General features: G+C 47.2%; 1 protein-coding gene and 1 pseudogene across 1 annotated transcript in view; both read left to right on the forward strand.

Annotated features, from left to right (window-relative positions):
* MATN4 (matrilin 4) overlaps positions 1–16779 on the forward strand; it is a 28870-nt gene extending 12091 nt beyond the window's left edge. Inside the window, exons 8-12 of the mRNA XM_038750696.1 lie at positions 443–565; positions 6797–7201; positions 10149–10301; positions 13359–13489; positions 16705–16779. Of these exons, the coding sequence (XP_038606624.1) occupies positions 443–565; positions 6797–7201; positions 10149–10301; positions 13359–13489; positions 16705–16779 (887 nt within the window). The remainder of the gene's footprint in view (positions 1–442; positions 566–6796; positions 7202–10148; positions 10302–13358; positions 13490–16704) is intronic.
* LOC119931931 lies at positions 4077–4181 on the forward strand (annotated as a pseudogene).
* Positions 16780–24949: the final 8170 nt, after the last annotated feature.

Raw genomic sequence — 24949 nt, forward strand, 5'->3', positions numbered from 1 at the left:
TAATAATAATGGCATTTATTAAGCACTTACTATGTGCAAAGCACTGTTTTAAGCGCTGGGGAGGTTACAAGGAGATCAGGTTGTCCCACGGGGGGCTCACAGTCATCATTCCCATTTTCCAGATGAGGGAACTGAGGCCCAGAGAAGTGAAGTGACTTGCTCAAAGTCCCCCAGCTGACAAGTGGCGGAGACGGGATTTGAACCCATGACCTCTGACTCCAAAGCCCGGGCTCTTTCCACTGAGCCACGCTGCTTCTCTTGGAGCCCAGAGTGAGGAGTTTTGGGTTCATGCGAAGGTTGACGGGCAACCACTGGAGATTTTTGAGGGTGGGCATTGCCCAGGGCATTTCTGTACAAAGCTAATCGAGGCAGCAGAGTGAAGGCAGGTGGGGGGAATCTCTCCCATCCCACCTGTAACTTTCCCCTCCACGTCTCGTTGTAGCCCAAGATCTCTGCAATGGCGTGGACCACGGCTGCGAGTTCGAGTGCGTGAGCGTGGGCTCCTCCTACCACTGTGCCTGTCCGGAGGGGAGCCGGCTCCAGCCTGACCAGAAGAGCTGCGGCCGTGAGTGTCTCCGTGATGACGATGGCATTTCTGAAGCGCTTACTATGTGCCAAGCACTGTTCTAAGCGCTGAGGTAGATACAAGGTCATCAGGTTGTCCCCCGTGGGGCTCACAGTCTTCATCCCCATTTGACAGATGAGGAGCCTGAGGCCCTGAGAGTAATAATAATGATGATGATGATGGCATTTCTGAAGCGCTTACTATGTGCCAAGCACTGTTCTAAGCGCCGAGGTAGATACAAGGTGATCAGGTTGTCCCCCGTGGGGCTCACAGTCTTCATCCCCATTTGACAGATGAGTAGACTGAGGCCCAGATAATAATAATAACAGTAATGATGGCATTTCTGAAGCGCTTACTATGTGCCAAGCACTGTTCTAAGCGCTGAGGTAGATACAAGGTGATCAGGTTGTCCCCCGTGGGGTTCACAGTCTTCATCCCCATGTGACAGATGAGTAGACTGAGGCCCTGAGAATAATAATAATAACAATAATGATGGCATTTCTGAAGCACTTACTATGTGCCAAGCACTGTTCTAAGCGCTGAGGTAGATACAAGGTCATCAGGTTGTCCCCCATGGGGCTCACAGTCTTCATCCCCATTTGACAGATGAGGTGCCTGAGGCCCTGAGAACAATAATAATAATAATAATAATGATGGCATTTCTGAAGCGCTTACTATGTGCCAAGCACTGTTCTAAGCACTGAGGTAGATACAAGGTCATCAGGTTGTCCCACTTGGGACTCACAGTCTTCATCCCCATTTGACAGATGAGGAGCCTGAGGCCCAGATAATAATAATAATAATAATAATAATGATGGCATTTCTTAAGCACTTATGTGCCAAGCACTGTTCTAAGTGCTGAGGTAGATACGAGGTCATCAGGTTGTCCCCCGTGGTGCTCACAGTCTTCATCCCCATTTGACAGATGAGGGGCCTGAGGCCCAGAGAATAATAATAATTATTATTATTATGGCATTTCTGAAGCGCTTACTATGTGCCAAGCACTGTTCTAAGCGCTGAGGTAGATGCAAGGTGATCAGGTTGTCCCACATGGGGCTCACAGTCTTCATCCCCATTTGACAGACGAGGGGCCTGAGGCCCAGATAATAATAATAATAATAAAGTAATAATAATAATAATGGCATTTATTAAACACTTACTATGTGCCAAGCACTGTTCTAAGTGCTGGATAATCATATTAATGATGGTATTTGTTAAGCGCTTACTAGGTGCCAAGCACTGTTCTAAGCACTGGACTGTTCTAAGCTGGATAATCATCATAATAATGATGGTATTGGTGAAGCGCTTACCGTGTGCCAAGCACTGTTCTAAGCACTGGATAATCATATTAATGATGGTATTTGCTAAGCGCTTACTAGGTGCCAAGCACTGTTCTATGCGCTAGACTGTTCTAAGCTGGATAATAATCATAATAATGATGGCATTGGTGAAGCACTTACCATGTGCCAAGCAGTGTTCTAAGCGCTGGCTAATCATATTAATGATGGCATTTGTTAAGCGCTTACTAGGTGCCAAGCGCTATTCTAAGCGCTGGACTGTTCTAAGCTGGATAATCATCATAATAATGATGGTATTGGTGAAGCGTTTACTGTGTGCCAAGCACTGTTCTAAGCGCTGGATAATCATATTAATGATGGTATTTGTTAAGCGCTTACTAGGTGCCAAGCACTGTTCTAAGCGCTGGACTGTTCTATGCTGGATAATCATCATAAAAATGATGGTATTGGTGAAGCGCTTACTATGTGCCAAGCACTGTTCTAAGCGCTGGATAATCATATTAATGATGGTATTTGTTAAGCGCTTACTAGGTGCCAAGCACTGTTCTAAGCGCTGGACTGTTCTAAGCTGGATAATAATCATAATAATGATGGTATTTGTTAAGCGCTTACCATCTGCCAAGCACTGTTCTAAGGGCTGGATAATCATATTAATGATGGCATTTGTTAAGCACTTACTAGGTGCCAAGCACTATTCTAAGCTAGACAATAATCATAATAATGATGGTATTTGCTAAGCGCTTACCATGTGCCAAGCACTGTTCTGAGCGCTGGATAATCATATTAATGATGGTATTTGTTAAGCGCTTACTAGGTGCCAAGCACTGTCTAAGCGCTGGACTGTTCTAAGCTGGATAATCATCATAATAATGATGGTATCGGTGAAGCGCTTACCGTGTGCCAAGCACTGTTCTAAGCGCTGGATAATCATATTAATGATGGCATTTGTTAAGCACTTACTAGGTGCCAAGCACTATTCTAAGCTAGACAATAATCATAATAATGATGGTATTTGCTAAGCGCTTACCATGTGCCAAGCACTGTTCTAAGCGCTGGATAATCATATTAATGATGGTATTTGTTAAGCGCTTACTAGGTGCCAAGCACTGTTGTAAGCATTAGACTTTTCTAAGCTGGATAATAATCATAATAATGATGGTATTTGCTAAGCGCTTACTAGGTGCCAAGCACTGTTCAAAGTGCTGGATAATCATATTAATGATGGTATTTGCTAAGCGCTTACTAGGTGCCAAGCACTGTTCTAAGCACTGAACTGTTTTAAGCTGGGTAATCATTATAATAATGATGGTATTGGCGAAGCGCTTACTATGTGCCAAGCACTGTTCTAAGCGCTGGATAATCATATTAATGATGGTATTTGTTAAGCGCTTACTAGGTGCCAAGCACTGTTCTAAGCATTAGACTTTTCTAAGCTGGATAATAATCATAATAATGATGGTATTTGTTAAGCGCTTACTAGGTGCCAAGCACTGTTCTAAGTGCTGGATAATCATATTAATGATGGTATTTGTTAAGCGCTTACTAGGTGCCAAGCACTGTTCTAAGCGCTGGACTATTCTAAGGTGGATAATAATCATAATAATGATGGTATTTGTTAAGCACTTACTAGATGCCAAGCAGTGTTCTAAGCGCTGGACTATTCTAAGGTGGATAATAATCATAATAATGATGGTATTTGTTAAGCACTTACTAGATGCCAAGCAGTGTTCTAAGCGCTGGATAATCATAATAATGATGGTATTTGTTAAGCGCTTACTAGGTGCCAAGCACTGTTCTAAGTGCTGGATAATCATATTAATGATGGTATTTGTTAAGCGCTTACTAGGTGCCAAGCACTGTTCTAAGCGCTGGACTATTCTAAGGTGGATAATCATCATAATAATGATGGTATTTGTTAAGCACTTACTAGATGCCAAGCAGTGTTCTAAGCGCTGGATAATCATATTAATGATGGTATTAGTTAAGCGCTTACTAGGTGCCAAGCACTGTTCTAAGCACTAGACTGTTCTATGCTGGATAATCATCATAATAATGATGGTATTGGTGAAGCGCTTACCGTGTGCCAAGCACTGTTCTAAGCGCTAGATAATCATATTAATGATGGTATTTGTTAAGCGCTTACTAGGTGCCAAGCACTGTTCTAAACTGGATAATAATCATAATAACGATGGTATTTGCGGAGCGCTTACTATGTGTTGTATGAAAAGAGAGAAGGTTAGCACTCCCCTTGGGATGGATGGAAGAGGTCCTAGTTAAGGCATTGTCACCTACTTCGTGGCATCTAACCAAGTTTTTGGAGAAGCAGCGTGGCTCAGTGGAAATCAATCAATCAATCAATCATATTTATTGAGCGCTTACTGTGTACAGAGCACTGTACTAAGCGCTTGGGAAGTCCAAGTTGGCAACATCTAGAGACAGTCCCTACCCACCAGTGGGCTCACAGTCTTAGAAGGGGGAGACAGAGAACAAAACCAAATATATTAACAAAATAAAATAAATAGAATAGATATGTACAAGTAAAATAAATAAATAAATAGAGTAATAAATATGTACAAGAGCCCGGGCTTTGGAGTCGGAGGTCATGGGTTCGAATTACGGCTCCACCACTTGTCAGCTGGGTGACTTCGGGCAAGTCACTTCACTTCTCTGGGCCTCAGTTCCCTCATCTGTCATGGCTCAGTGGAAAGAGCCCGGGCTTTGGAGTCAGAGATCATGGGTTCAAATCCCATCTCTGCCACTTGTCAGCTGGGTGTCTTGGGGCAAGTCGCTTCACTTCTCTGGGCCTCAGTTATCTCATCTGTCATGGCTCAGTGGAAAGAGCACGGGCTCTGGAGTCAGAGATCATGGGTTCAAATCCCGGCTCCACCACTTGTCAGCTGTGTGACTTTGGGCAAGTAGCTTCACTTCTCTGGGCCTCAGTTCCCTCAGCTGTAAAATAGGGGTTAAGACTGTGAGCCCCATGTGGGATAACCTGATCACCTCGTACCTCCCCAGCGCTTACAACAGTGCTTGGCACATAGTAAGCGCTTAATAAATGCCATCATCAAATGGGGATGAAGACTGTGAGCCCCCCGTGGGACAACCTGATCACCTTGACTGTAAGCCCACTGTTGGGTAGGGGAAGCAGCGTGGCTCAGTGGAAAAAAGCCCGGGCTTTGGAGTCAGAGGTCATGGGTTCAAATCCCGGCTCCGCCAATTGTCAGCTGTGTGATTTGGGGCAAGTCACTTCACTTCTCTGGTCCTCAGTTACCTCCTCTGTAAAATGGGGATTAAGACTGTGAGCCCCACGTGGGACAACCTGGTCACCTTGTAACCTCCCCAGCGCTTAGAACAGTGTTTTGCACATAGTAAGCACTTAATAAATGCCATCATTATTATTATTATATGTTGCCAACTTGTACTTCCCAAGCGCTTAGTACAGTGCTCTGCACACAGTAAATGCTCAATATATACGATTGATTGATTGTTTGTAAACTCAACACATAGTAAGCACTTAACGAGCGTGGCTCAGTGGAAAGAGCCCGGGCTTTGGAGTCAGAGTTCATAGGTTCAAATCCCGGCCCCGCCAACTGTCAGCTGTGTGACTTTGGGCAAGTCACTTCACTTCTCTGTGCCTCAGTTACGCCATCTGTAAAATGGGGATTAAGACTGTGGGACAACCTGATCACCTTGTAACCTCCTCCGCACCTAGAGCAGTGTTTTCCAGCGCTTAGAACAGTGCTTTGCACATAGTAAGCGCTTAAGGGTTTTGGAGTCAGAGGTCATGGGTTCAAATCCCGGCTCCGACACTTGTCAGCTGTGTGACTTTGGGCAAGTCACTTAACTTCTCTGTGCCTCAGCTACACCATCTGTAAAATGGGGATTAAGACTGTGGGACAACCTGATCACCTTGTAACCTCTTCCGCACCTAGAGCAGTGTTTTCCAGTGCTTAGAACAGTGCTTTGCACACAGTAAGCGCTTAAGGGCTTTGGAGTTAGAGGTCATGGGTTCAAATCCCGGCTCCGCCAACTGTCAGCTGGGTGACTTTGGGCAAGTCACTTAACTTCCCTGTGCCTCAGTTACGCCATCTGTAAAATGGGGATTAAGACTGTGGGACAACCTGATCACCTTGTAACCTCCTCCGCACCTACAGCAGTGTTTTCCAGCGCTTAGAACAGTGCTTCGCACACAGTAAGCGCTTAAGGGCTTTGGAGTCAGAGGTCATGGGTTCAAATCCCGGCTCCGACTTGACTGTGTGCAGGGCACTGTACTAAGTGCTCGGGAAGTCCAAGTTGGCAACATCTAGAGACAGTCCCTACCCAACAGTGGGCTCACAGTCTAGAAGGGCAAGTCACTTAATCAATCAATCAATCAATCAATCAATCAATCGTATTTATTGAGCGCTTACTATGTGCAGAGCACTGTACTAAGCGCTTGGGAAGTACAAATTGGCAACACATAGAGACAGTCCCTACCCAACAGTGGGCTCACAGTCTAAAAGGGGGAGACAGAGAACAGAACCAAACATACCAACAAAATAAAATAAATAGGAAAGAAATGTACAAGTAAAATAAATAAATAAATAGAGTAATAAATATGTACAACCATATATACATATATACAGGTGCTGTGGGGAAGGGAAGGAGGTAAGATGGGGGGATGGAGAGGGGGACGAGGGGGAGAGGAAGGAAGGGGCTCAGTCTGGGAAGGCCTCCTGGAGGAGGTGAGCTCTCAGCAGGGCCTTCTTAACTTCTCTGTGCCTCAGTGACCTCATCTGTAAAATGAGGATTAAGGCTGTGAGCCCCCCATGGGACAACCTGATCACCTTGTAACCTCCCCAGCGCTTAGAACAGTGCTTTGCCCATAGTAAGCGCTTAATAAATGCCATTATTATTATTGTTACTATGTGCCCACCGTCTCCCTCCGTGGCAGGCTGCGCGGCGGGCCCCCTGGACCTGGTGCTGCTGGTGGACGGCTCGAAGAGCGTGGGCGGGCGGCAGTTGGAGCTGGTGAAGCGTTGGGCGGCCGGCCTGGTGGACTTGCTGGACGTGTCCCCCGCGGGGACGCGCGTGGGGCTGCTGCAGTTCTCCAGCCGGGCCCGCACCGAGTTCCCGCTAGGCCGCTACGGGACGGCGGGCGAGGTGAAGGCGGCCATCCTGGCCTTGGCCCCCATGGGGCAGGGCACCAGGACGGGCCTGGCCCTGCGGCACTTGGTGGAGCGCAGTTTCACCGAGGCCGAGGGGGCCAGGCCTGGCTCCCGCCGGGTCGGCCTGCTGCTCACCGACGGCCGCTCCCAGGACGCCGTGTCCCCGTGGGCCGCCTGGGCCAAAGACCAAGGTGAGTCCATCCATCCATCAATCAATCAATCGTATTCATGGAGCGCTTACTGTGTGCAGAGCACCGGACTAAGCGCTTGGGAAGTCCACGTTGGCCACATATAGAGACAGTCCCTACCCAACAATCAATCAATCAATCAATCGTATTCAGGGAGCGCTTACTGTGTGCGGAGCACCGGACTAAGCGCTTGGGAAGTCCAAGTTGGCAACATATAGAGACAGTCCCCACCCAACCATCAATCAATCAATCAATCGTATTTATGGAGCGCTTACTGTGTGCAGAACACTGGACTAAGCGCTTGGGAAGTCCAAGTTGGCAACATATAGAGACGATCCCTACCCAACAATCAATCAATCAATCATATTTATGGAGCGCTTACTGTGTGCAGAGCACCGGACTAAGTGCTTGGGAAGTCCAAGTTGGCAACATATAGAGACAGTCCCTACCCAACTATCAATCAATCAATCAATCGTATTTATGGAGCACTTACTGTATGCAGAGCACCGGACTAAGCGCTTGGGAAGTCCAAGTTGGCAACATATAGAGACAGTCCCTACCCAACAATCAATCAATCGTATTTATGGAGCGCTTACTGTGTGCAGAGCACCAGACTAAGCGCTTGGGAAGTCCAAGTTGGCAACATATAGAGACAGTCCCTACCCAACAATCAATCAATCAATCAATCGTATTTATGGAGCACTTACTGTGTGCAGAGCACTGGACTAAGCGCTTGGGAAGTCCAAGTTGGCAACATATAGAGACAGTCCCTACCCATCCATCAATCAATCAATCAATCGTATTTATGGAGCGCTTACTGTGTGCAGAGCACCGGACTAAGCGCTTGGGAAGTCCAAGTTGGCAACATATAGAGACAGTCCCTACCCAACCATCAATCAATCAATCAATCGTATTTATGGAGCGCTTACTGTGTGCAGAGCACCGGACTAAGCGCTTGGGAAGTCCAAGTTGGCAACATATAGAGACAGTCCCTATCCAACAATCAATCAATCGTATTTATGGAGCGCTTACTGTGTGCAGAGCACCGGACTAAGCGCTTGGGAAGTCCAAGTTGGCAACATATAGAGACAGTCCCTACCTAACAATCAATCAATCAATCGTATTCATGGAGCGCTTACTGTGTGCAGAGCACCGGACTAAGCGCTTGGGAAGTCCAAGTTGGCAACATATAGAGACAGTCCCTATCCAACAATCAATCAATCGTATTTATGGAGCGCTTACTGTGTGCAGAGCACCGGACTAAGCGCTTGGGAAGTCCAAGTTGGCAACATATAGAGACAGTCCCTACCCAACTATCAATCAATCAATCAATCGTATTTATGGAGCACTTACTGTATGCAGAACACCGGACTTAGCGCTTGGGAAGTCCAAGTTGGCATCATATAGAGACAGTCCCTATCCAACAATCAATCAATCGTATTTATGGAGCGCTTACTGTGTGCAGAGCACCGGACTAAGCGCTTGGGAAGTCCAAGTTGGCAACATATAGAGACGGTCCCTACCCAACCATCAATCAATCAATCAATCGTATTTATGGAGCGCTTAATGTGTGCAGAGCACCGGACTAAGCGCTTGGGAAGTCCAAGTTGGCAACATATAGAGACAGTCCCTACCCAACCATCAATCAATCAATCAATCGTATTTATGGAGCGCTTACTGTGTGCAGAGCACCGGACTAAGCGCTTGGGAAGTCCAAGTTGGCAACATATAGAGACAGTCCCTACCCAACAATCAATCAATCAGTCGTATTTATGGAGCGCTTACTGTGTGCAGAGCACTGGACTAAGCGCTTGGGAAGTCCAAGTTGGCAACATAGAGAGACGGTCCCTACCCAACAGCGGGCTCACAGTCTAGAAGGGGGAGATGGACAACAAAACAAAACACATTAACAAAATAAAATAAATAGAATAAATATGTACAAGTAAAATAAATAGAGTAATAAATAAGTACAAACATATATACATATATACAGGTGCTGTGGGGAGGGGAAGGAGGGAAGGCGGGGGGGATGAGAAGGGGGAGGAGGGGAAGACGAAGGAGGGGGCTCAGTCTGGGAGCCCCCAGTGCTCCCCAGTTGCTTAGAACAGTGTTTGGCACATAGTAAGAGCTTAACAAGTATCATAATTATTATTATTATCATCCCAGTTTATAGCCCCGAGGAGGCGGCAATGTCAATCGCAGAATACAACCCCGGTCTTGACATCCACGCTTTAATTCCCAGCAAGGTGATCAGGTTGTCCCACGGGGAGCTCACAGTTTTAACCCCATTTTCCAGATGAGGGAACTGAGGCCCAGAGAAGTGAAGTGACTTGTCCAAAGTCACACAGCTGACAACTGGCGGAGCCGGGATTAGAACCCACGACCACTGATGATGACGATGATGGTATTTGTTAAGCTCTATGTGCACAGCCCTGTTCTAAGCACTGGGGAGGTTACAAGGTGATCAGGTTGTCCCACAGGGAGCTCACAGTTTTAACCCCATTTTCCAGATGAGGCGACTGAGGCACAGAGAAGGGAGGTGACTTGCCCAAAGTCACCCAGCTGACAGTTGGCGGAGCCGGGACTTGAATCAATCAATCGTATTTATTGAGCGCTTACTGTGTGCAGAGCACTGTACTAAGCGCTTGGGAAGTACAGGTTGGCAACATTTGAACCCATGACCCCTGACTCCGAAGCCCGGGCTCTTTCCACTGAGCCACGCTGCTTCTCTAATGTCAGCCTGATGATGATGAGATCATTAAGTGCTTAGTCCAGTGCTCTGCACACAGTAAGCGCTCAATAAATACGATTGAATGAATGAGATCCCAGCAGAGTCCAAGAACTGGGGGGGCAGAGTGGGGGGAGAGGAGGGGGAGGACCAGGAGTCTGCGGAGCGGCGAGGCTGGGTCTTGGACGCCCCTGACCCCTGACCCCTGACCCCCGACCCCAGGCATCGTGCTGTTCGCCGTGGGGGTCGGCAAGGCCGTGGAGGAGGAGCTGCGGGAAATCGCCTCCGAGCCCGTGGAGCAGCACGTGTTGCGCACAGTGGACTTCGGCACCAGGGAGCGTCTCTCACAGAACCTCGAGCTCAACACCTGTCCAGGTGAGGGGCCCACCCAAGGCCACAGCTCTCCAGCCACTCATTCCCGCTCTCCATCCTATTTAGTGAGCGCCTCCTGCGTGCGGAGCACTGGACGAAGCGCTTCGAAAGGACAATTCACTCATTCATTCATTCCATTGCATTTACTGAGCACCGACTGCGTGCGGAGCACTGGACTAAGCGTTTGGAAAGGACAATTCACTCATTCATTCATTCCATCGCATTTACTGAGCACCGACTGCGTGCGGAGCACTGGACGAAGCCCTTGGAAAGGACAGTTCATTAATTCATTCATTCCATCATATTTATTGAGCGCTTACTTTGTGCAGAGCACTGGATGAAGCGCTTGGAAAGGACAGTTCATTAATTCATTCATTCCATCGTATTTATTGAGCGCCTACTATGTGCGGAGCACTGGACGAAGCGCTTGGAAAGGACAGTTCATTCATTCATTCATTCCATCGTATTTATTGAGTGCCTCCTGAGTGCAGAGCACTGGACTAAGCGCTTGGAAAGGACAATTTATTCATTCATTCCATTGTATTTATTGAGCACCGACTGCATGCAGAGCACTGGACGAAGCCCTTGGAATGGACAGTTCATTAATTCATTCATTCCATCGTATTTATTGAGCGCCTACTACGTGCGGAGCACTGGACGAAGCACTTGGAAAGGACAGTTCATTCATTCATTCATTCCATCGTATTTATTGAGCGCTTCCTGAGTGCAGAGCACTGGACTAAGCGCTTGGAAAGGACAATTTATTCATTCCTTCCATTGTATTTATTGAGCACCGACTGCATGCGGAGCACTGGACGAAGCGCTTGGAAAGGACAGTTCATTAATTCATTCATTCCATCATATTTATTGAGCGCTTACTTTGTGCAGAGCACTGGATGAAGCGCTTGGAAAGGACAGTTCATTAATTCATTCATTCCATCGTATTTATTGAGCACCTTCTGCGTGCGAAGCACTGGACGAAGCGCTTGGAAAGGACAGTTCATTAATTCATTCATTCCATCGTATTTATTGAGCACCGACTGTGTGCGGAGCACTGGACAAAGCGCTTGGAAAGGACAGTTCATTAATTCATTCATTCCATCGTATTTATTGAGCACTGACTGCGTGCGGAGCACTGGACGAAGCGCTTGGAAAGGACAGTTCATTAATTCATTCATTCCATCATATTTATTGAGCGCCTACTGCGTGCGGAGCACTGGACTAAGCGCTTGGAAAGGACAGTTCATTCATTCAATCGTATTGAGTGCCTTCTGTGTGCGGAGCACTGGACTAAGCGCTTGGAAAGGACAATTTATTCATTCATTCCATCGTATTTATTGAGCACCGACTGCGTGCGGAGCACTGGACTAAGCGCTTGGAAAGGACAATTTATTCATTCATTCCCTCGTATTTATTGAGCACCTACTGCGTGCAGAGCACTGGACTAAGCGCTTGGAAAGGACAGTTCATTAATTCATTCATTCCATTGTATTTATTGAGCGCCTACTGCGTGCGGAGCACTGGACTAAGCGCTTGGAAAGGACAATTCGGCAACAGAGACAATTCTGTTGGTATTGACACCTGTCCCCATGTTGTTTTGTTGTCTGTCTCCCCCTTCTATTCATTCATTCATTCATTCAATCATATTTATTGAGCGCTTACTGTGTGCAGAGCACTGTACTAAGCGCTTGGGAAGTACAAGACTGTGAGCCCGTTGTTGGGTAGGGACTGCCTCTATATGTTGCCAAATTGTACTTCCCAAGTGCTTAGTACAGTGCTCTGCACACAGTAAGCGCTCAATAAATACGATTGAATGAATGAATGAGTAAATACTACTACTACTAATAATAATGATGGCATTTGTTAAGCGCTTACTATGTGCTGCACACTGTTCTAAGCACTGGGGAAGACACAAGGTGATCAGGTTGTCCCCCGTGGGGCTCACAGTCTTCATCCCCATTTTACAGATGAGGGAACCGAGGCCCAGAGAAGTGAAGTGACTTGCCCAAAGTCACACAGCTGACAATGGGCAGAGCCAGGATTCGAACCCATGACCTCTGACTCCCAAGCCCGGGCTCTTTCCACTGAGCCACGCTGCTCCTCTAATCCTACCCAACAACGGGCTCACAGGCTAGAGGTCTTCTCTGGCCCTCCCTGAGTAAAAATAATAATAATAATGGCATTTATTAAGCGCTTACTATGTGCCAAGCACTGTTCTAAGCGCTGGGGAGGTTACAAGGTGATCAAGTGGTCCCACAGGGGGTTCACAGTCTTAATCCCCATTTTACAAATGAGGTAACTGAGGCCCAGAGAAGTGAAGTGACTTGCCCAGAGTCACCCAGCTGACAATTGGTGGAGTCGTGATTTGAACCCATGACCTCTGACTCCAAATCCCGGGCTCTTTCCACTGAGCCATGCTGCTTCTCTGTAGGGTAATGAGCAGTAATAATCATAATAATAATAACAATGATATTTCTGCATGGCTTGGTGGAAAGAGCCCAGGCTGGGGAATCAGAGGTCATGGGTTCAAATCCCGGCTCTGCCACTTGTCAGCTGGGTGGCTTTGGGCAAATCACTTCATGTCTCTGGGCCTCAGTTCCCTCATCTGTAAAATGGGGATGAATCAATCAATCAATCAATCGTATTTATTGAGTGCTTACTATGTGCAGAGCACTGTACTAAGCGCTTGGGAAGTACAAATTGGCAACACATAGAGACAGTCCCCACCCACCCAACAGTGGGCTCACAGTCTAAAAGGGGGAGACAGAGAACAGAACCAAACATACCAACAAAATAAAATAAATAGGATAGAAATGTACAAGTAAAATAAATAAATAAATAAATAGAGTAATAAATATGTACAACCATAAAGATGTTGTATGATGGATGTTGGATGATGTATGTTGGATGAAGACCGCGAGCCCCACGTGGGACATCCTGATCACCTTGTATCCCCCCCAGCGCTTAGAACAGTGTTTGGCACATAGTAAGCGCTTAACAAATGCCATCATTATTATTATTAATAATATTATTATTATTGTTGTTGTTGTTGTTGGGCAGAGGAGGGGAAAGGGGAGACGGCTCAGCGCCGCCCGTGCGATTGCGAGAGTGTGATGGACTTCCAGACCAGTGTACAGGACGAGCTGCACCGACTGCAGGGACACTATATCCTTTGGGGGCACACGCCGGGGGCACGTGGGGGACGGGGATGCGCTCAAGGCATAATAATAATAATAATAATAATAACAACGAAGGTATTTGTTAAGCGCTTACTCTGTGCCAAGCGCTGTTCTAAGCGCTGAATAAAAAGAACCCGGGCTTGGAAGTCAGAGAGGTCTTGGGTTCTAATCCTGCCTCTGCCACTTGTCGGCTGTGTGACTTTAGGCAAGTCACTCCACTTCTCTGGGCCTCAGCTGCCTCATCTGTAAAATGGGGATGAAGACTGTGAGCCAGAATGTGGGACAACCTGATGACCTTGTATCTGCCCCAGTGCTCAGAACAGTGTTTGGCACGGAGTAAGTGCTGAACAAGTACCATCATTATTATTATTATTATTTAAGAGCTTATTCTGTGCCAGAGTAAGTGCTTAACAAGTACCATCATTATCATTATTATTATTTGTTAAGCGCTTATTCTGTGCCAGAGTAAGTGCTTAACAAGTACCATCATTATCATTATTATTATTTGTTAAGCGCTTACTCTGTGCCAGAGTAAGTGCTTAACAAGTACCATCATTATCATTATTATTATTTGTTAAGCGCTTACTCTGTGCCAGAGTAAGTGCTTAACAAGTACCATCATTATCATTATTATTATTTGTTAAGCGCTTATTCTGTGCCAGGGTAAGTGCTTAACAAGTACCATCATTATTATTATTATTATTTGTTAAGCGCTTATTCTGTGCCAGAGTAAGTGCTTAACAAGTACCATCATTATCATTATTATTATTTGTTAAGCGCTTATTCTGTGCCAGAGTAAGTGCTTAACAAGTACCATCATTATCATTATTATTATTTGTTAAGCGCTTATTCTGTGCCAGAGTAAGTGCTTAACAAGTACCATCATTATCATTATTATTATTTGTTAAGCGCTTATTCTGTGCCAGAGTAAGTGCTTTACAAGTACCATCATTATCATTATTATTATTTGTTAAGCGCTTATTCTGTGCCAGAGTAAGTGCTTTACAAGTACCATCATTATCATTATTATTATTTGTTAAGCGCTTATTCTGTGCCAGAGTAAGTGCTTAACAAGTACCATCATTATTATTATTACTATTTGTTAAGCGCTTACTCTGTGCCAGAGTAAGTGCTTTACAAGTACCATCATCATTATTATTATTATTTGTTAAGCGCTTACTCTGTGCTGAACACTGCTCTAAGTACTGAATAATAATGATAATATTTTGTTAAGCGCTTACTCTGTGCCAAGCAATCAATCAATCGTATTTATTGAGCGCTTACTGTGTGCAGAGCACTGTACTAAGCGCTTGGGAAGTACAAGTTGGCAGCATATAGAGACAGTCCCTACCCAACAGTGGGCTCACAGCTTAGAAGCACTATTCTAAGCACTGGGGCAGATACAAGCTGATCAGGTTGTCCAACGCGGGCTCACAGTCTTCATCCCCATTTTACAGATGAGGGAACTGAGGCACAGAGAAGTGAAGTGACTTATATGGCTCCGTGGAAAGAGCCTGGGCTTGGGAGTCAGAGGACGTGGGTTCAAATCCAAGCTCTGCCACTTGTCAGCTGTGTGACTTTGGGCAAGTCCCTTCATTTCTCTGAGCCTCAGTTCCCTCATCTGTAAAATGGGGATTAAGACTGTGAGCCCCTCTTGGGACAACTTGACAACCTTGTATCTTTCCCAGTGCTTAGAACAGTGCTTGGCACACATAGTATTCATTCATTCAAATGTATTTATTGAGCACTTACTGTGTGCAGAGCACTGTACTAAGCGCTTGGGAAGTCCAAGTTGGCAACATATAGAGACGGTCCCTACCCAACAGTGGGCTCACAGTCTAGAAGGGGGAGACAGACAACAAAACAAAACATATAAACCAAATAAAATAAATAGAATAAATATGTAAATTAAAATAGAGTAATAAATATGTACAAACATATATACATGCGCTATAATAATAATAATGATAGCATTTATTAAGTGCTTACTGTGTGAAGCAGCAGCATCATGGTTCAGTGGAAAGAGCCCGGGCTTTGGAGTCAGAGGTCATGGGTTCAAATCCCAGCTCCGCCAAGTGTCAGCTGTGTGACTTTGGGCAAGTCCCTTCACTTCTCTGGGCCTCAGTTCCCTCATCTGTAAAATAGGGATGAAGACTGTGAGCCCCCCGGGGGACAACCTGATCACCTTGTCACCTCCCCAGCGCTTAGAACAGTGCTTTGCACATAGTAAGTGCTTAATAAATGCCATTATTATTATTATTATTCTCTGGTCCTCAGTTCCCTCATCTGTAAAGTGGGAATTAAGACTGTGAGCCCCCAGGGGGACAACCTGATCACCTTGTCACCCCCCCAGCGCTTAGAACAGTGCTTTGCACATAGTAAGTGTTTGATAAATGCCATCATCATTATTATTATTATATTGCACATAGTAAGCACTTAATAAATGCCATTATTATTATTCTTCTTATTATTATTATGTGCAAAGCACTGTTCTAAGCACTGGGGAGGTTACAAGGTGATCAGGTTGTTCCACGGGGAACTCACAGTCTTCATCCCCATTTTCCAGATGAGGGAACTGAGGCACAGAGAAGTGAAGTGACTTGCCTAAAGTCACCCAGCTGGAAATTGGAAGAGTCAGGATTAGAACCCATGACTTCTGACTCCAAAGCCCGGGCTCTTTCCACTGAGCCACACTGCTTCTCTGTGAGGTGCTGTGGGGAGGAGAAGGAGGTAAGGCGTGGCGGGGGGGGATGAGGAGGGCGAGAGTAAGTAAGCACTTCTTAACAATAATAATAGTATAATAATAATAATAATAATAATAACAATAATAATATACCATCATTATTATTGTTAAGTGGCAGAGGAGGGATTCGAACCCATGACCTGTGGCTCCACTGAGCCACGCTGCTTCTCTATGACAGAGGGCGGGGCCGCGCGCAGGCGCAGAGCGGCATACAGGAGGGGGGAGGGCGGGGCCGCGCGCAGGCGCAGAGCGGGCTACAGGCAGGGGGAGGGCGGGGCCACGCGCAGGCGCAGGGCGGGGCTGCATATACGGAGGGCGGGGCTTCGCGCAGGCGCAGGGCGGGGCTGCATGTAGGGAGGGCGGGGCCACGCGCAGGCGCAGGGCGGGGCTGCACGCCGGGCGCCGACGGAGGGCGGGGCTACAGGCAGGGGGAGGGCGGAGCCCCGGCGTTAGGCCCCGCCCCCTCTCGGCTGTTGGTCCTTAGCGCTGTCAATCACTGCGGCAGGTGACCGCGCGCCTGCGGGCCGCCGAGCGGCGCCTTTTTTCCCGCCATCCCTGACGGCCCCCTCCCCCACTCTCCTCACGACGACCCGGCGCTTACCATGGGCCCAGCGCTGGGGAAATCACCTTCATCATCCATCTTCATCATCATCATCATCCTCCTCGTCATCAGAATGGCATTTGGGAGGCGCCTCCTCCGTGCCGAGCACTGTTCTAAGCGCTGGGGGAGATCCAAAGTCATTAGGTTGTCCCCCTTGGGGCTCACAGTCTTCATCCCCCTTTGACAGATGAGGGAACTGAGGCCCAGAGAAGAATAAAAATAATAAAAATGGGTTTTGTTAAGCTTTTACTTTGTGCCAAGCACTGTGCTAAGCGCTGGGGGAGATACCAGGTCATCAGGTTGTCCCCCGTGGGGCCCACAGTCTTCATCCCCATTTGACAGATGAGGGAACTGAGGCCCAGAGAAGAATAAAAATGACAATAATGGGATTTGGTCAGTTTTCACTACACGCCAAGCCCTGTTTTAAGCCCTGGGGGAGATCTCAGGTCATCAGACTGTCCCCCGTGGGGCTCACAGTCTTCATCCCCATTTGACAGATGAGGGAACTGAGGCCCAGAGAAGAATAAAAATAACAATAATGGGATTTGTTCAGTTTTTACTACGCGCCAAGCCCTGTTTTAAGCCCTGGGGGAGATCCCAGGTCATCAGGTTGTCCCCCGTGGGGCCCACAGTCTTCATTCCCCTTTGACAGATGAGGGAATGAGGCCCAAAGAAGAATTAAAATAACAATGATGGGATTTGTTCACTTTTTACTATGTGCCAAGAACCGTTCTAAGCGCTGGGGGAGATACCAGATCATCAGGTTGTCCCCCGTGGGGTTCACAGTCTTCATCCCTATTTGACAGATGAGGGAACTGAGGCCCAGAGAAGAATAAAAATAATAATAATGGGATTTGTTAAGTTTTTACTATATGCCAAGCCCTGTTTTAAGCCCTGGGGGAGATCTCAGGTCATCAGACTGTCCCCCGTGGGGCTCACAGTCTTCATCCCCATTTGACAGATGAGGGAACTGAAGCCCAGAGAAGAATAAAAATGACAATAATGGGATTTGGTCAGTTTTTACTATGCGCCAAGCCCTGTTTTAAGCCCTGGGGTAGATCTCAGGTCATCAGGTTGTCCCCCGTGGGGCTCACAGTCTTCATCCCCATTTGACAGATAAGGGAACTGAGGCCCAGAGAAGAATAAAAATAATAATAATGGGATTTGTTCTGTTTTTACTATGCGCCAAGCACCGTTCTAAGCACTGGGGGAGATACCAGGCCATCAGGTTGTCCCATGTGGGGCTCACAGTCTTCATCCCCATTTGACTGATGAGGGAACTGAGGCCCAGAGAAGAATAAAAATAATAATAATGGGATTCGTTAAGCTTTTCCTATGCACCAAGCACTGTTCTAAGCGCTGGGGGAGATACCAGGTCATCAGATTGTCCCCCATGGGGCTCACAGTCTTCATCCCCATTTGACAGATGAGGGAACTGAGGCCCAGAGAAGAATAAAAATAATAATGATGGGATTTGTTCAGTTTTTACTATGCGCTATGCACCATTCTAAGCGCTGGGGGAGATACCAGGTCATCAGGTTGTCCCCCGTGGGGCTCACAGTCTTCATCCCCATTTGACAGATGAGGGAACTGAGGCCCAGAGAAGAATAAAAATAATAATGATGGGATTTGTTCAGTTTTTACTATGCGCCAAGCCCTGTTCTAAGCCCTGGGGGAGATACCAGGTCATCAGGTTGTCCCCTGTGGGGCTCACAGTCTTCATCCCCATTTGACTGATGAGGGAACTGAGGCCCAGAGAAGAATAAAAATAATAATAATGGGATTTGTTAAGCTTTTACTATGCTTCTAGCACTGTTCTTAGCGCTGGGGGAGACAGCAGGTCATCAGATTGTGCCCCGTGGGGCTCACAGTCTTCATCCCCATTTGACAGATGAGGGAACTGAGGCCCAGAGAAGAATAATAATGATGGTATTTTGTTGAGGGCTTACTAAGGGCCAATCATTGTTATAAGCACTGGGGTAATCACCATCATCATCATAATAATGGCATTTGTTAAGCACTTCTTATGTGCCAAGCACTGTTCTAAGCGCTGGGGAAGATACCGGGTCATCAGGTTGTCCCACGTGGGGCTCACAGTCTTAATCCCCATTTGACTAATGAGGGAATTGAGGCCCAAAGAAGATTAATAATAATAATGGAATTTAAGAGCGTACCACTGTTCTAAGCACTGGGGTAGATACACGGGTCATCAGGTTGTCCCACGTGGGGCTCACAGGCTTTATCCCCATTTCACAGAGGAGATCACTGCGGCACAGAGAAATGAAATTTCTAGATTATGAGCCCACTCTTGGGTAGGGACCATCTCTATATTTTGCCAACCTGTACTTCCCAAGCGCTTAGTACAGTGCTCTGCACACAGTAAGCGCTCAATAAATACGATTGAATTAATGAATGAATGAAGTGGCTTGCCCAAAGTCACCCCGCTGACAAGCGGCGGAGGCAGGATTAGAACCCGTGACCATTGCCTCCCAAGCCCAGGCTCTTTCCACTAAACCTCACTGCTTCTATTATTGCTTCTATTATGGCAAGCTGATCGGATTGGACCCAGTCCCCTGTCCCACGTGTCAATCCCCATTTTCCAGATGAGGGAACTGAGGCACGGAGTAACGGAATGATAATAACGATGGTATTAGTGAATCAATCAATCGTATTTATTGAGCTCTTACTGTGTGCAGAGCACTGTACTAAGCGCTTGGGAAGTACAAGTTGGCAACATATAGAGACGGTCCCTACTCAACAGTGGGCTCACAGTCTAGAAGACTTACTGTGAAGCGCTTATTATGTTTTGTTTTGTTGTTTGTCTCTCCCTTCTAGCCTGTGAGCCCGTTGTTGGGTAGGGGCCGTCTATGTTGCCAACTTGGACTTCCCAAGTGCTTAGTACAGTGCTCTGCACACAGTAAGCGCTCAATAAATACGATTGAAAGAATGAATGAATACACCATGCTGCCCCATGGGGATGGGGGTGGGGGTCGCTCATCACAGGCCCACGGTGCCGGTCCTCCGCTGGACGTCTCCCCGAGAGAAAGGCTCATTTTGCTGGGGTCGAGCGGGACTCGGGGGGCAGAGGAAGCAAAGGGGAAGAAGGGGGGAGAGGAGTTTGTTTATTTAGCCGAGAACATATGGCTCCTTTATTCGGAGCCTGGGCCACCAGGAAGGCCCAGGAAGAGGGGCGAGGAGGCCTTTCCCGCCCTCCTTCCATCCCAGGTTGGCTCTGATCCACGCTCATTCGGGATAATAATAATAATAATGATGATGATGGTATTTAATAAGCGCTTACTATGTGCCAGGCACCGCTCTAAGCGCTGGGATAGACTGTTCTAAGCGCTGGGGGGGATACAAGGTCAGCAGGCTGTCCCACATGGGGCTCACAGCCTTCACCCCCATTTTACTGATGAGGTAACTGAGGCCCAGAGAAGTGAAGCGACTCGCCCAAAGTCACCCAGCTGACAAGTGGCGGAGCCGGGATTAGAACCCATGACCTCCGACTCCCAAGCCACTGAGCCACGCTACTTCTGAGCACTGGCTACAAGATAATCAAGTTGAACCCAGTCCAAGTCCCACGCGGGGCTCACAGTCCTAGTCCCCAGGTTACGGATGAGGTAACTGAGGCAGAGAGGAAGGGAAGTGACCTGCCCAAGGTCACCCGGCAAACAAGTGGTGGAGCTGGGATTAGAACCCAGGGCCTCTGATTCCCAGTTCCGTGCTCTTTCCACTCGGCCACACTCCGACTCCTTCTCGAGCGGTCCGTCAGCTTTCTGTTTATCGGTAATTTATTGCCTAACAATCAATCAATCGTATTTATTGAGCGCTTACTGTGTGCAGAGCACTGTACTAAGCGCTTGGGAAGTACAAGTTGGCAACATATAGAGACGGTCCCTACCCAACAGTGGGCTCACAGTCTCACTTGTCTGAGACAAACACTCCACTAAGCGCTGGGGTAATCAATCAATCTATTGTATTTATTGAGCGCTTACTGTGTGCAGAGCACTGTACTAAGCGCTTGGGAAGTCCAAGTTGGCAACATCTAGAGACAGTCCCTACCCAACAGTGGGCTCACAGTCTAGAAGGGGGAGACAGAGAACAGAACCAAACATATTAACAAAATAAAATAAATAGAATAGATATGTACAAGTAAAATAAATAGAGTAATAAATATGTACAAATATATATACAGGTAGATACAAGATAGTCAGGTTAGACCCCGTCCACACCCCATGTGGGGCTCCCAATCTTAATCTCACACCAAGAGATTAAGAGAAGAGAAGCAGCGTGGCTCAGTGGAAGGAGCCCGGGCTTTGGAGTCAGAGGTCATGGGTTCAAATCCCGGCTCCGCCACTTGTCAGCTGTGCGACTTCGGGCAAGTCAGTTCTCTTCTCTGGGCCTCAGTTACCTCATCTGGAAAATGGGGATTAGGTCTGTGAGCCCCACGTGGGACAACTTGATTACCTTGTATCAACCCCAGTGCTTAGAACAGTGCTTGGCACATAGTAAGCGCTTAATAAATGCCATCATTATTATTATTATTACCAAGTCACTTACTTCTCTGTGCCTCAGTTCCCTCATCTGTGAAATGGGGATGAAGACTGTGAGTCCTATGTGGGATAGGGACTATTCTCCAACCCGATTATTTTATATCTATGAGAAGCAGCGTGGCTCACTGGAAAGAGCCCGGGCTTAGGAGTCAGAGGTCGTGGGTTCTAATCCCGGCTCCGCCACTTGTCAGCTGTGTGACTTTGGGCAAGTCACTTCACTTCTCTGGGCCTCAGTTACCTCATCTGGAAAATGGCGATTAAAAAATGTGAGCCCCCCATGGGACAACCTGATCACCTTGTAACCTCCCCAGCACTTAGAACAGTGCTTTGCACATAGTAAGTGCTTAATAAAGGCCGTTATTATCATTATTAAGTCATTTCACTTCTCTGTGCTTCAGTTCCCTCATCTGTCAAATGGGGATGAAGACTGTGAGACCCACGTGGGACAACCTGATGACCTTGTATCTATCGCAGCGCTCAGAACAGTGCTTGGCACATAGTAAGCGCTTAACAAATGCCAACGTTATTATTACATCTACCCCAATGCTTAGAACAGTGCCTTGGGCAGGGATTGTCCCTATTTGCTGCTGAATTGTACTTTCCAAGTGCTTACTACAGTGCTGTGCACACAGTAAGCGCTCAATAAATACGACAACGAATGAACGGTGCCTGTCACCTAGTTAGAGAAGTAATGTGGCTCAGTGGAAAGAACCCGGGCTTTGGAATCAGAGGTCATGGGTTCAAATCCCGGCTCCGCCAGTTGTCAGCTGTGTGACTTTGGGCAAGTCACTTCACCTCTCTGGGCCCTCATCTATAAAATGGGGATAAATAATAACATAATAATAATAATGTTGGCATTTGTTAAGAGCCTGCTATGTGCAAAGCACTGTTCTAAGCGCTGAGGGGGATACAAAGTGATCAGGTTGTCCCACGTGGTGCTCACAGTCTTAATCCCCATTTTACAGATGAGGTAACTGAGGTTCAGAGAAGTTAAGTGGCTTGCCCAAGGTCACACAGCAGACACGTGAGCCCCCCCGTGGGACAACCGGATCACCTTGTAACCTCCCCAGAGCTTAGAACAGTGCTTTCTTTTAGACTGTGAGCCCACTGTTGGGTAGGGACTGTCTCTATATGTTGCCAACGTGTACTTCCCAAGCGCTTAGTACAGTGCTCTGCACACTGTAAGCGCTCAATAAATACGATTGATTGATTGATTGCACACAGTAAGCGCTTAATAAATGCTATTAGTAGTAGTAGCAGCAGTAAGCATTTAACAAATACCATAATTTTTCATATGGTTATTATTATTATTATTAATCCCCATTTGACAGGTGAAGGAACTGAGGCCCAGAGAAGGGAAGTGACTGGCCCAAAATTACAGGGCAGATGAGTGGCGGAGCCAGGATTGGAATCCAGGTCCTTGCGACGCCCAGGCTGGGGCCCAGCACCTGCCCTGCCCTCAGGAGGGGCCGTCTGCGCCAAGGGGGCAGGGTGGGTGGGGATGATGTGACTTTGAGCAAGTCACTTCACTTCTCCGGGCCTCAGTGACCTCATCTGTAAAATGGGGATTAAGACTGTGAGCCCCCAGTGGGACAACCTGATCACCTTGTAACCTCCCCAGTGCTGAGAACAGTGCTTTGCACATAGTTAGCGCTTAATAAATGCCTTTATTATTATTATTATTATTATTTGCACATAGTAAGCACTTAATAAATGCCTTTACTATTATTATTATGATTATTTGCACATAGTAAGCGCTTAATAAATGCCTTTATTATTATTATTATTTGCACATAGTAAGCGCTTAATAAATGCCTTTATTATGATGATGATGATTATTTGCACATAGTAAGTGCTTAATAAATCATCATCATCATCAATCGCATTTATTGAGCGCTTACTGTGTGCAGAGCACTGTACTAAGCGCTTGGGAAGTACAAGTTGGCAACGTATAGAGACAGTCCCTACCCAACAGTGGGCTCACAGTCTAAAAGGGGGAGACAGAGAACAAAACCAAAACATACTAACAAAATAAAATTAATAGAATAGGTAGGTACAAGTAAAATAGAGTAATAAATATGTACAAACATATATACATATATGCAGGTGCTGTGGGGAAGGGAAGGAGGTAAGATGGGGGGATGGAGGGGGGGCGAGGGGGAGAGGAAGGAAGGGGCTCAGTGTGGGAAGGCCTCCTGGAGGAGGTGAGCTCTGAGTAGGGCCTTGAAGGGAGGAAGAGAGCTAGCTTGGCGGATGGGCAGAGGGATTGGGGGCATTCCAGGCCCGGGGGATGATGTGGGCAGGGAGTCGATGGCGGGACAGGCGAGAACGAGGTACGGTGAGGAGATTAGCAGCAGAGGAGCGGAGGGTGCGGGCTGGGCTGGAGAAGGACAGAAGGGAGGTGAGGTAGGAAGGGGCAAGGTAGAGTGCTTTAATAATAAATGCCATCATTATTATTACGATGATGATGTGTCTGCTGTGGGAATGCCCCAGCTTGGTGACCCATCCCTTTCCCTCGGCTGACTTCCAAAGATCCAGTTGGTCAGGCTCGCACGCAGGGGCGGGAACACCGTGATGGCGGGCCCTCCCTCGTGGAGGATTTCTGGCTCAGGTCCCTCGGCCGCGTCCTTTCGGAAATGCGGCTACCAGAACGGCCTCGTGGGCCGCTCCCCGCCTCCCCAGCCGGGCCCGGAGCCAACTCCAGGTAGCCTCGTCGGCCCGGGAGTAGCCGAAGCCGGATTGGGACGCTCCTCAGGCCTGCCGTGGCCCTCTGAGGCGTGGGCCTCGGTATGCCCGAAAACCCTGAGAAGCAGCAGCCAAGCTTGGGAATCAGAGGATGTGGGTTCTAATCCCGGCTCTGCCGACTGTCAGACAGTGCTCTGCACGCAGTAAGCGCTCAATAAATACGATTGATTGATTGACTGATTGACTCTGGGCAAGTCACTTCACTTCTCTGTGCCCCAGTGACCTCACCTGTAAAATGGGGACGAAGACTGTCAGCCCCACGTGGGACAACCTGATCACCTTGTATCCTCCCCAGAGCTTAGAACGCTACTTTGCATGTAGTAAGCGCTTAAGAAATGCCATCGTCATTATTATTAATATTACCTGTGTCAGGGTACCCGTCGGTTTCAGTGGAGTCACCACGGAGTCAGCCTTGAGATTAGAAGGCCAAGATAGGCTGTCCAACCGTGAGTTTTTGGATCCATGAGTTTTAGAGAAGCAGCGTGGCTCAGTGGAAATCAATCAATCAATCATATTTATTGAGCGCTTACTATGTGCAGAGCACTGTACTAAGCGCTTGGGAAGTACAAATTGGCAACATATAGAGACAGTCCCTACCCAACATTGGGCTCACAGTCTAAAAGGGGGAGACAGAGGAAAAAAAAAACCCAAACATACTAACAAAATAAAATAAATAGAATAGATATGTACAAGCAAAATAAATAAATAAATAAATAGAGTAATAAATATGTACAAACATATATACATATATACAGGGAAAGAGCCCGGGCTTTGGAGTCAGAGGTCGTGGGTTCAAATCCCGGCTCCGCCAATTGTCAGCTGTGTGACTT

This window comes from Tachyglossus aculeatus, chromosome 8, assembly GCF_015852505.1.
Source record: "Tachyglossus aculeatus isolate mTacAcu1 chromosome 8, mTacAcu1.pri, whole genome shotgun sequence".
Taxonomy (NCBI): Eukaryota; Metazoa; Chordata; class Mammalia; order Monotremata; family Tachyglossidae; genus Tachyglossus; species Tachyglossus aculeatus.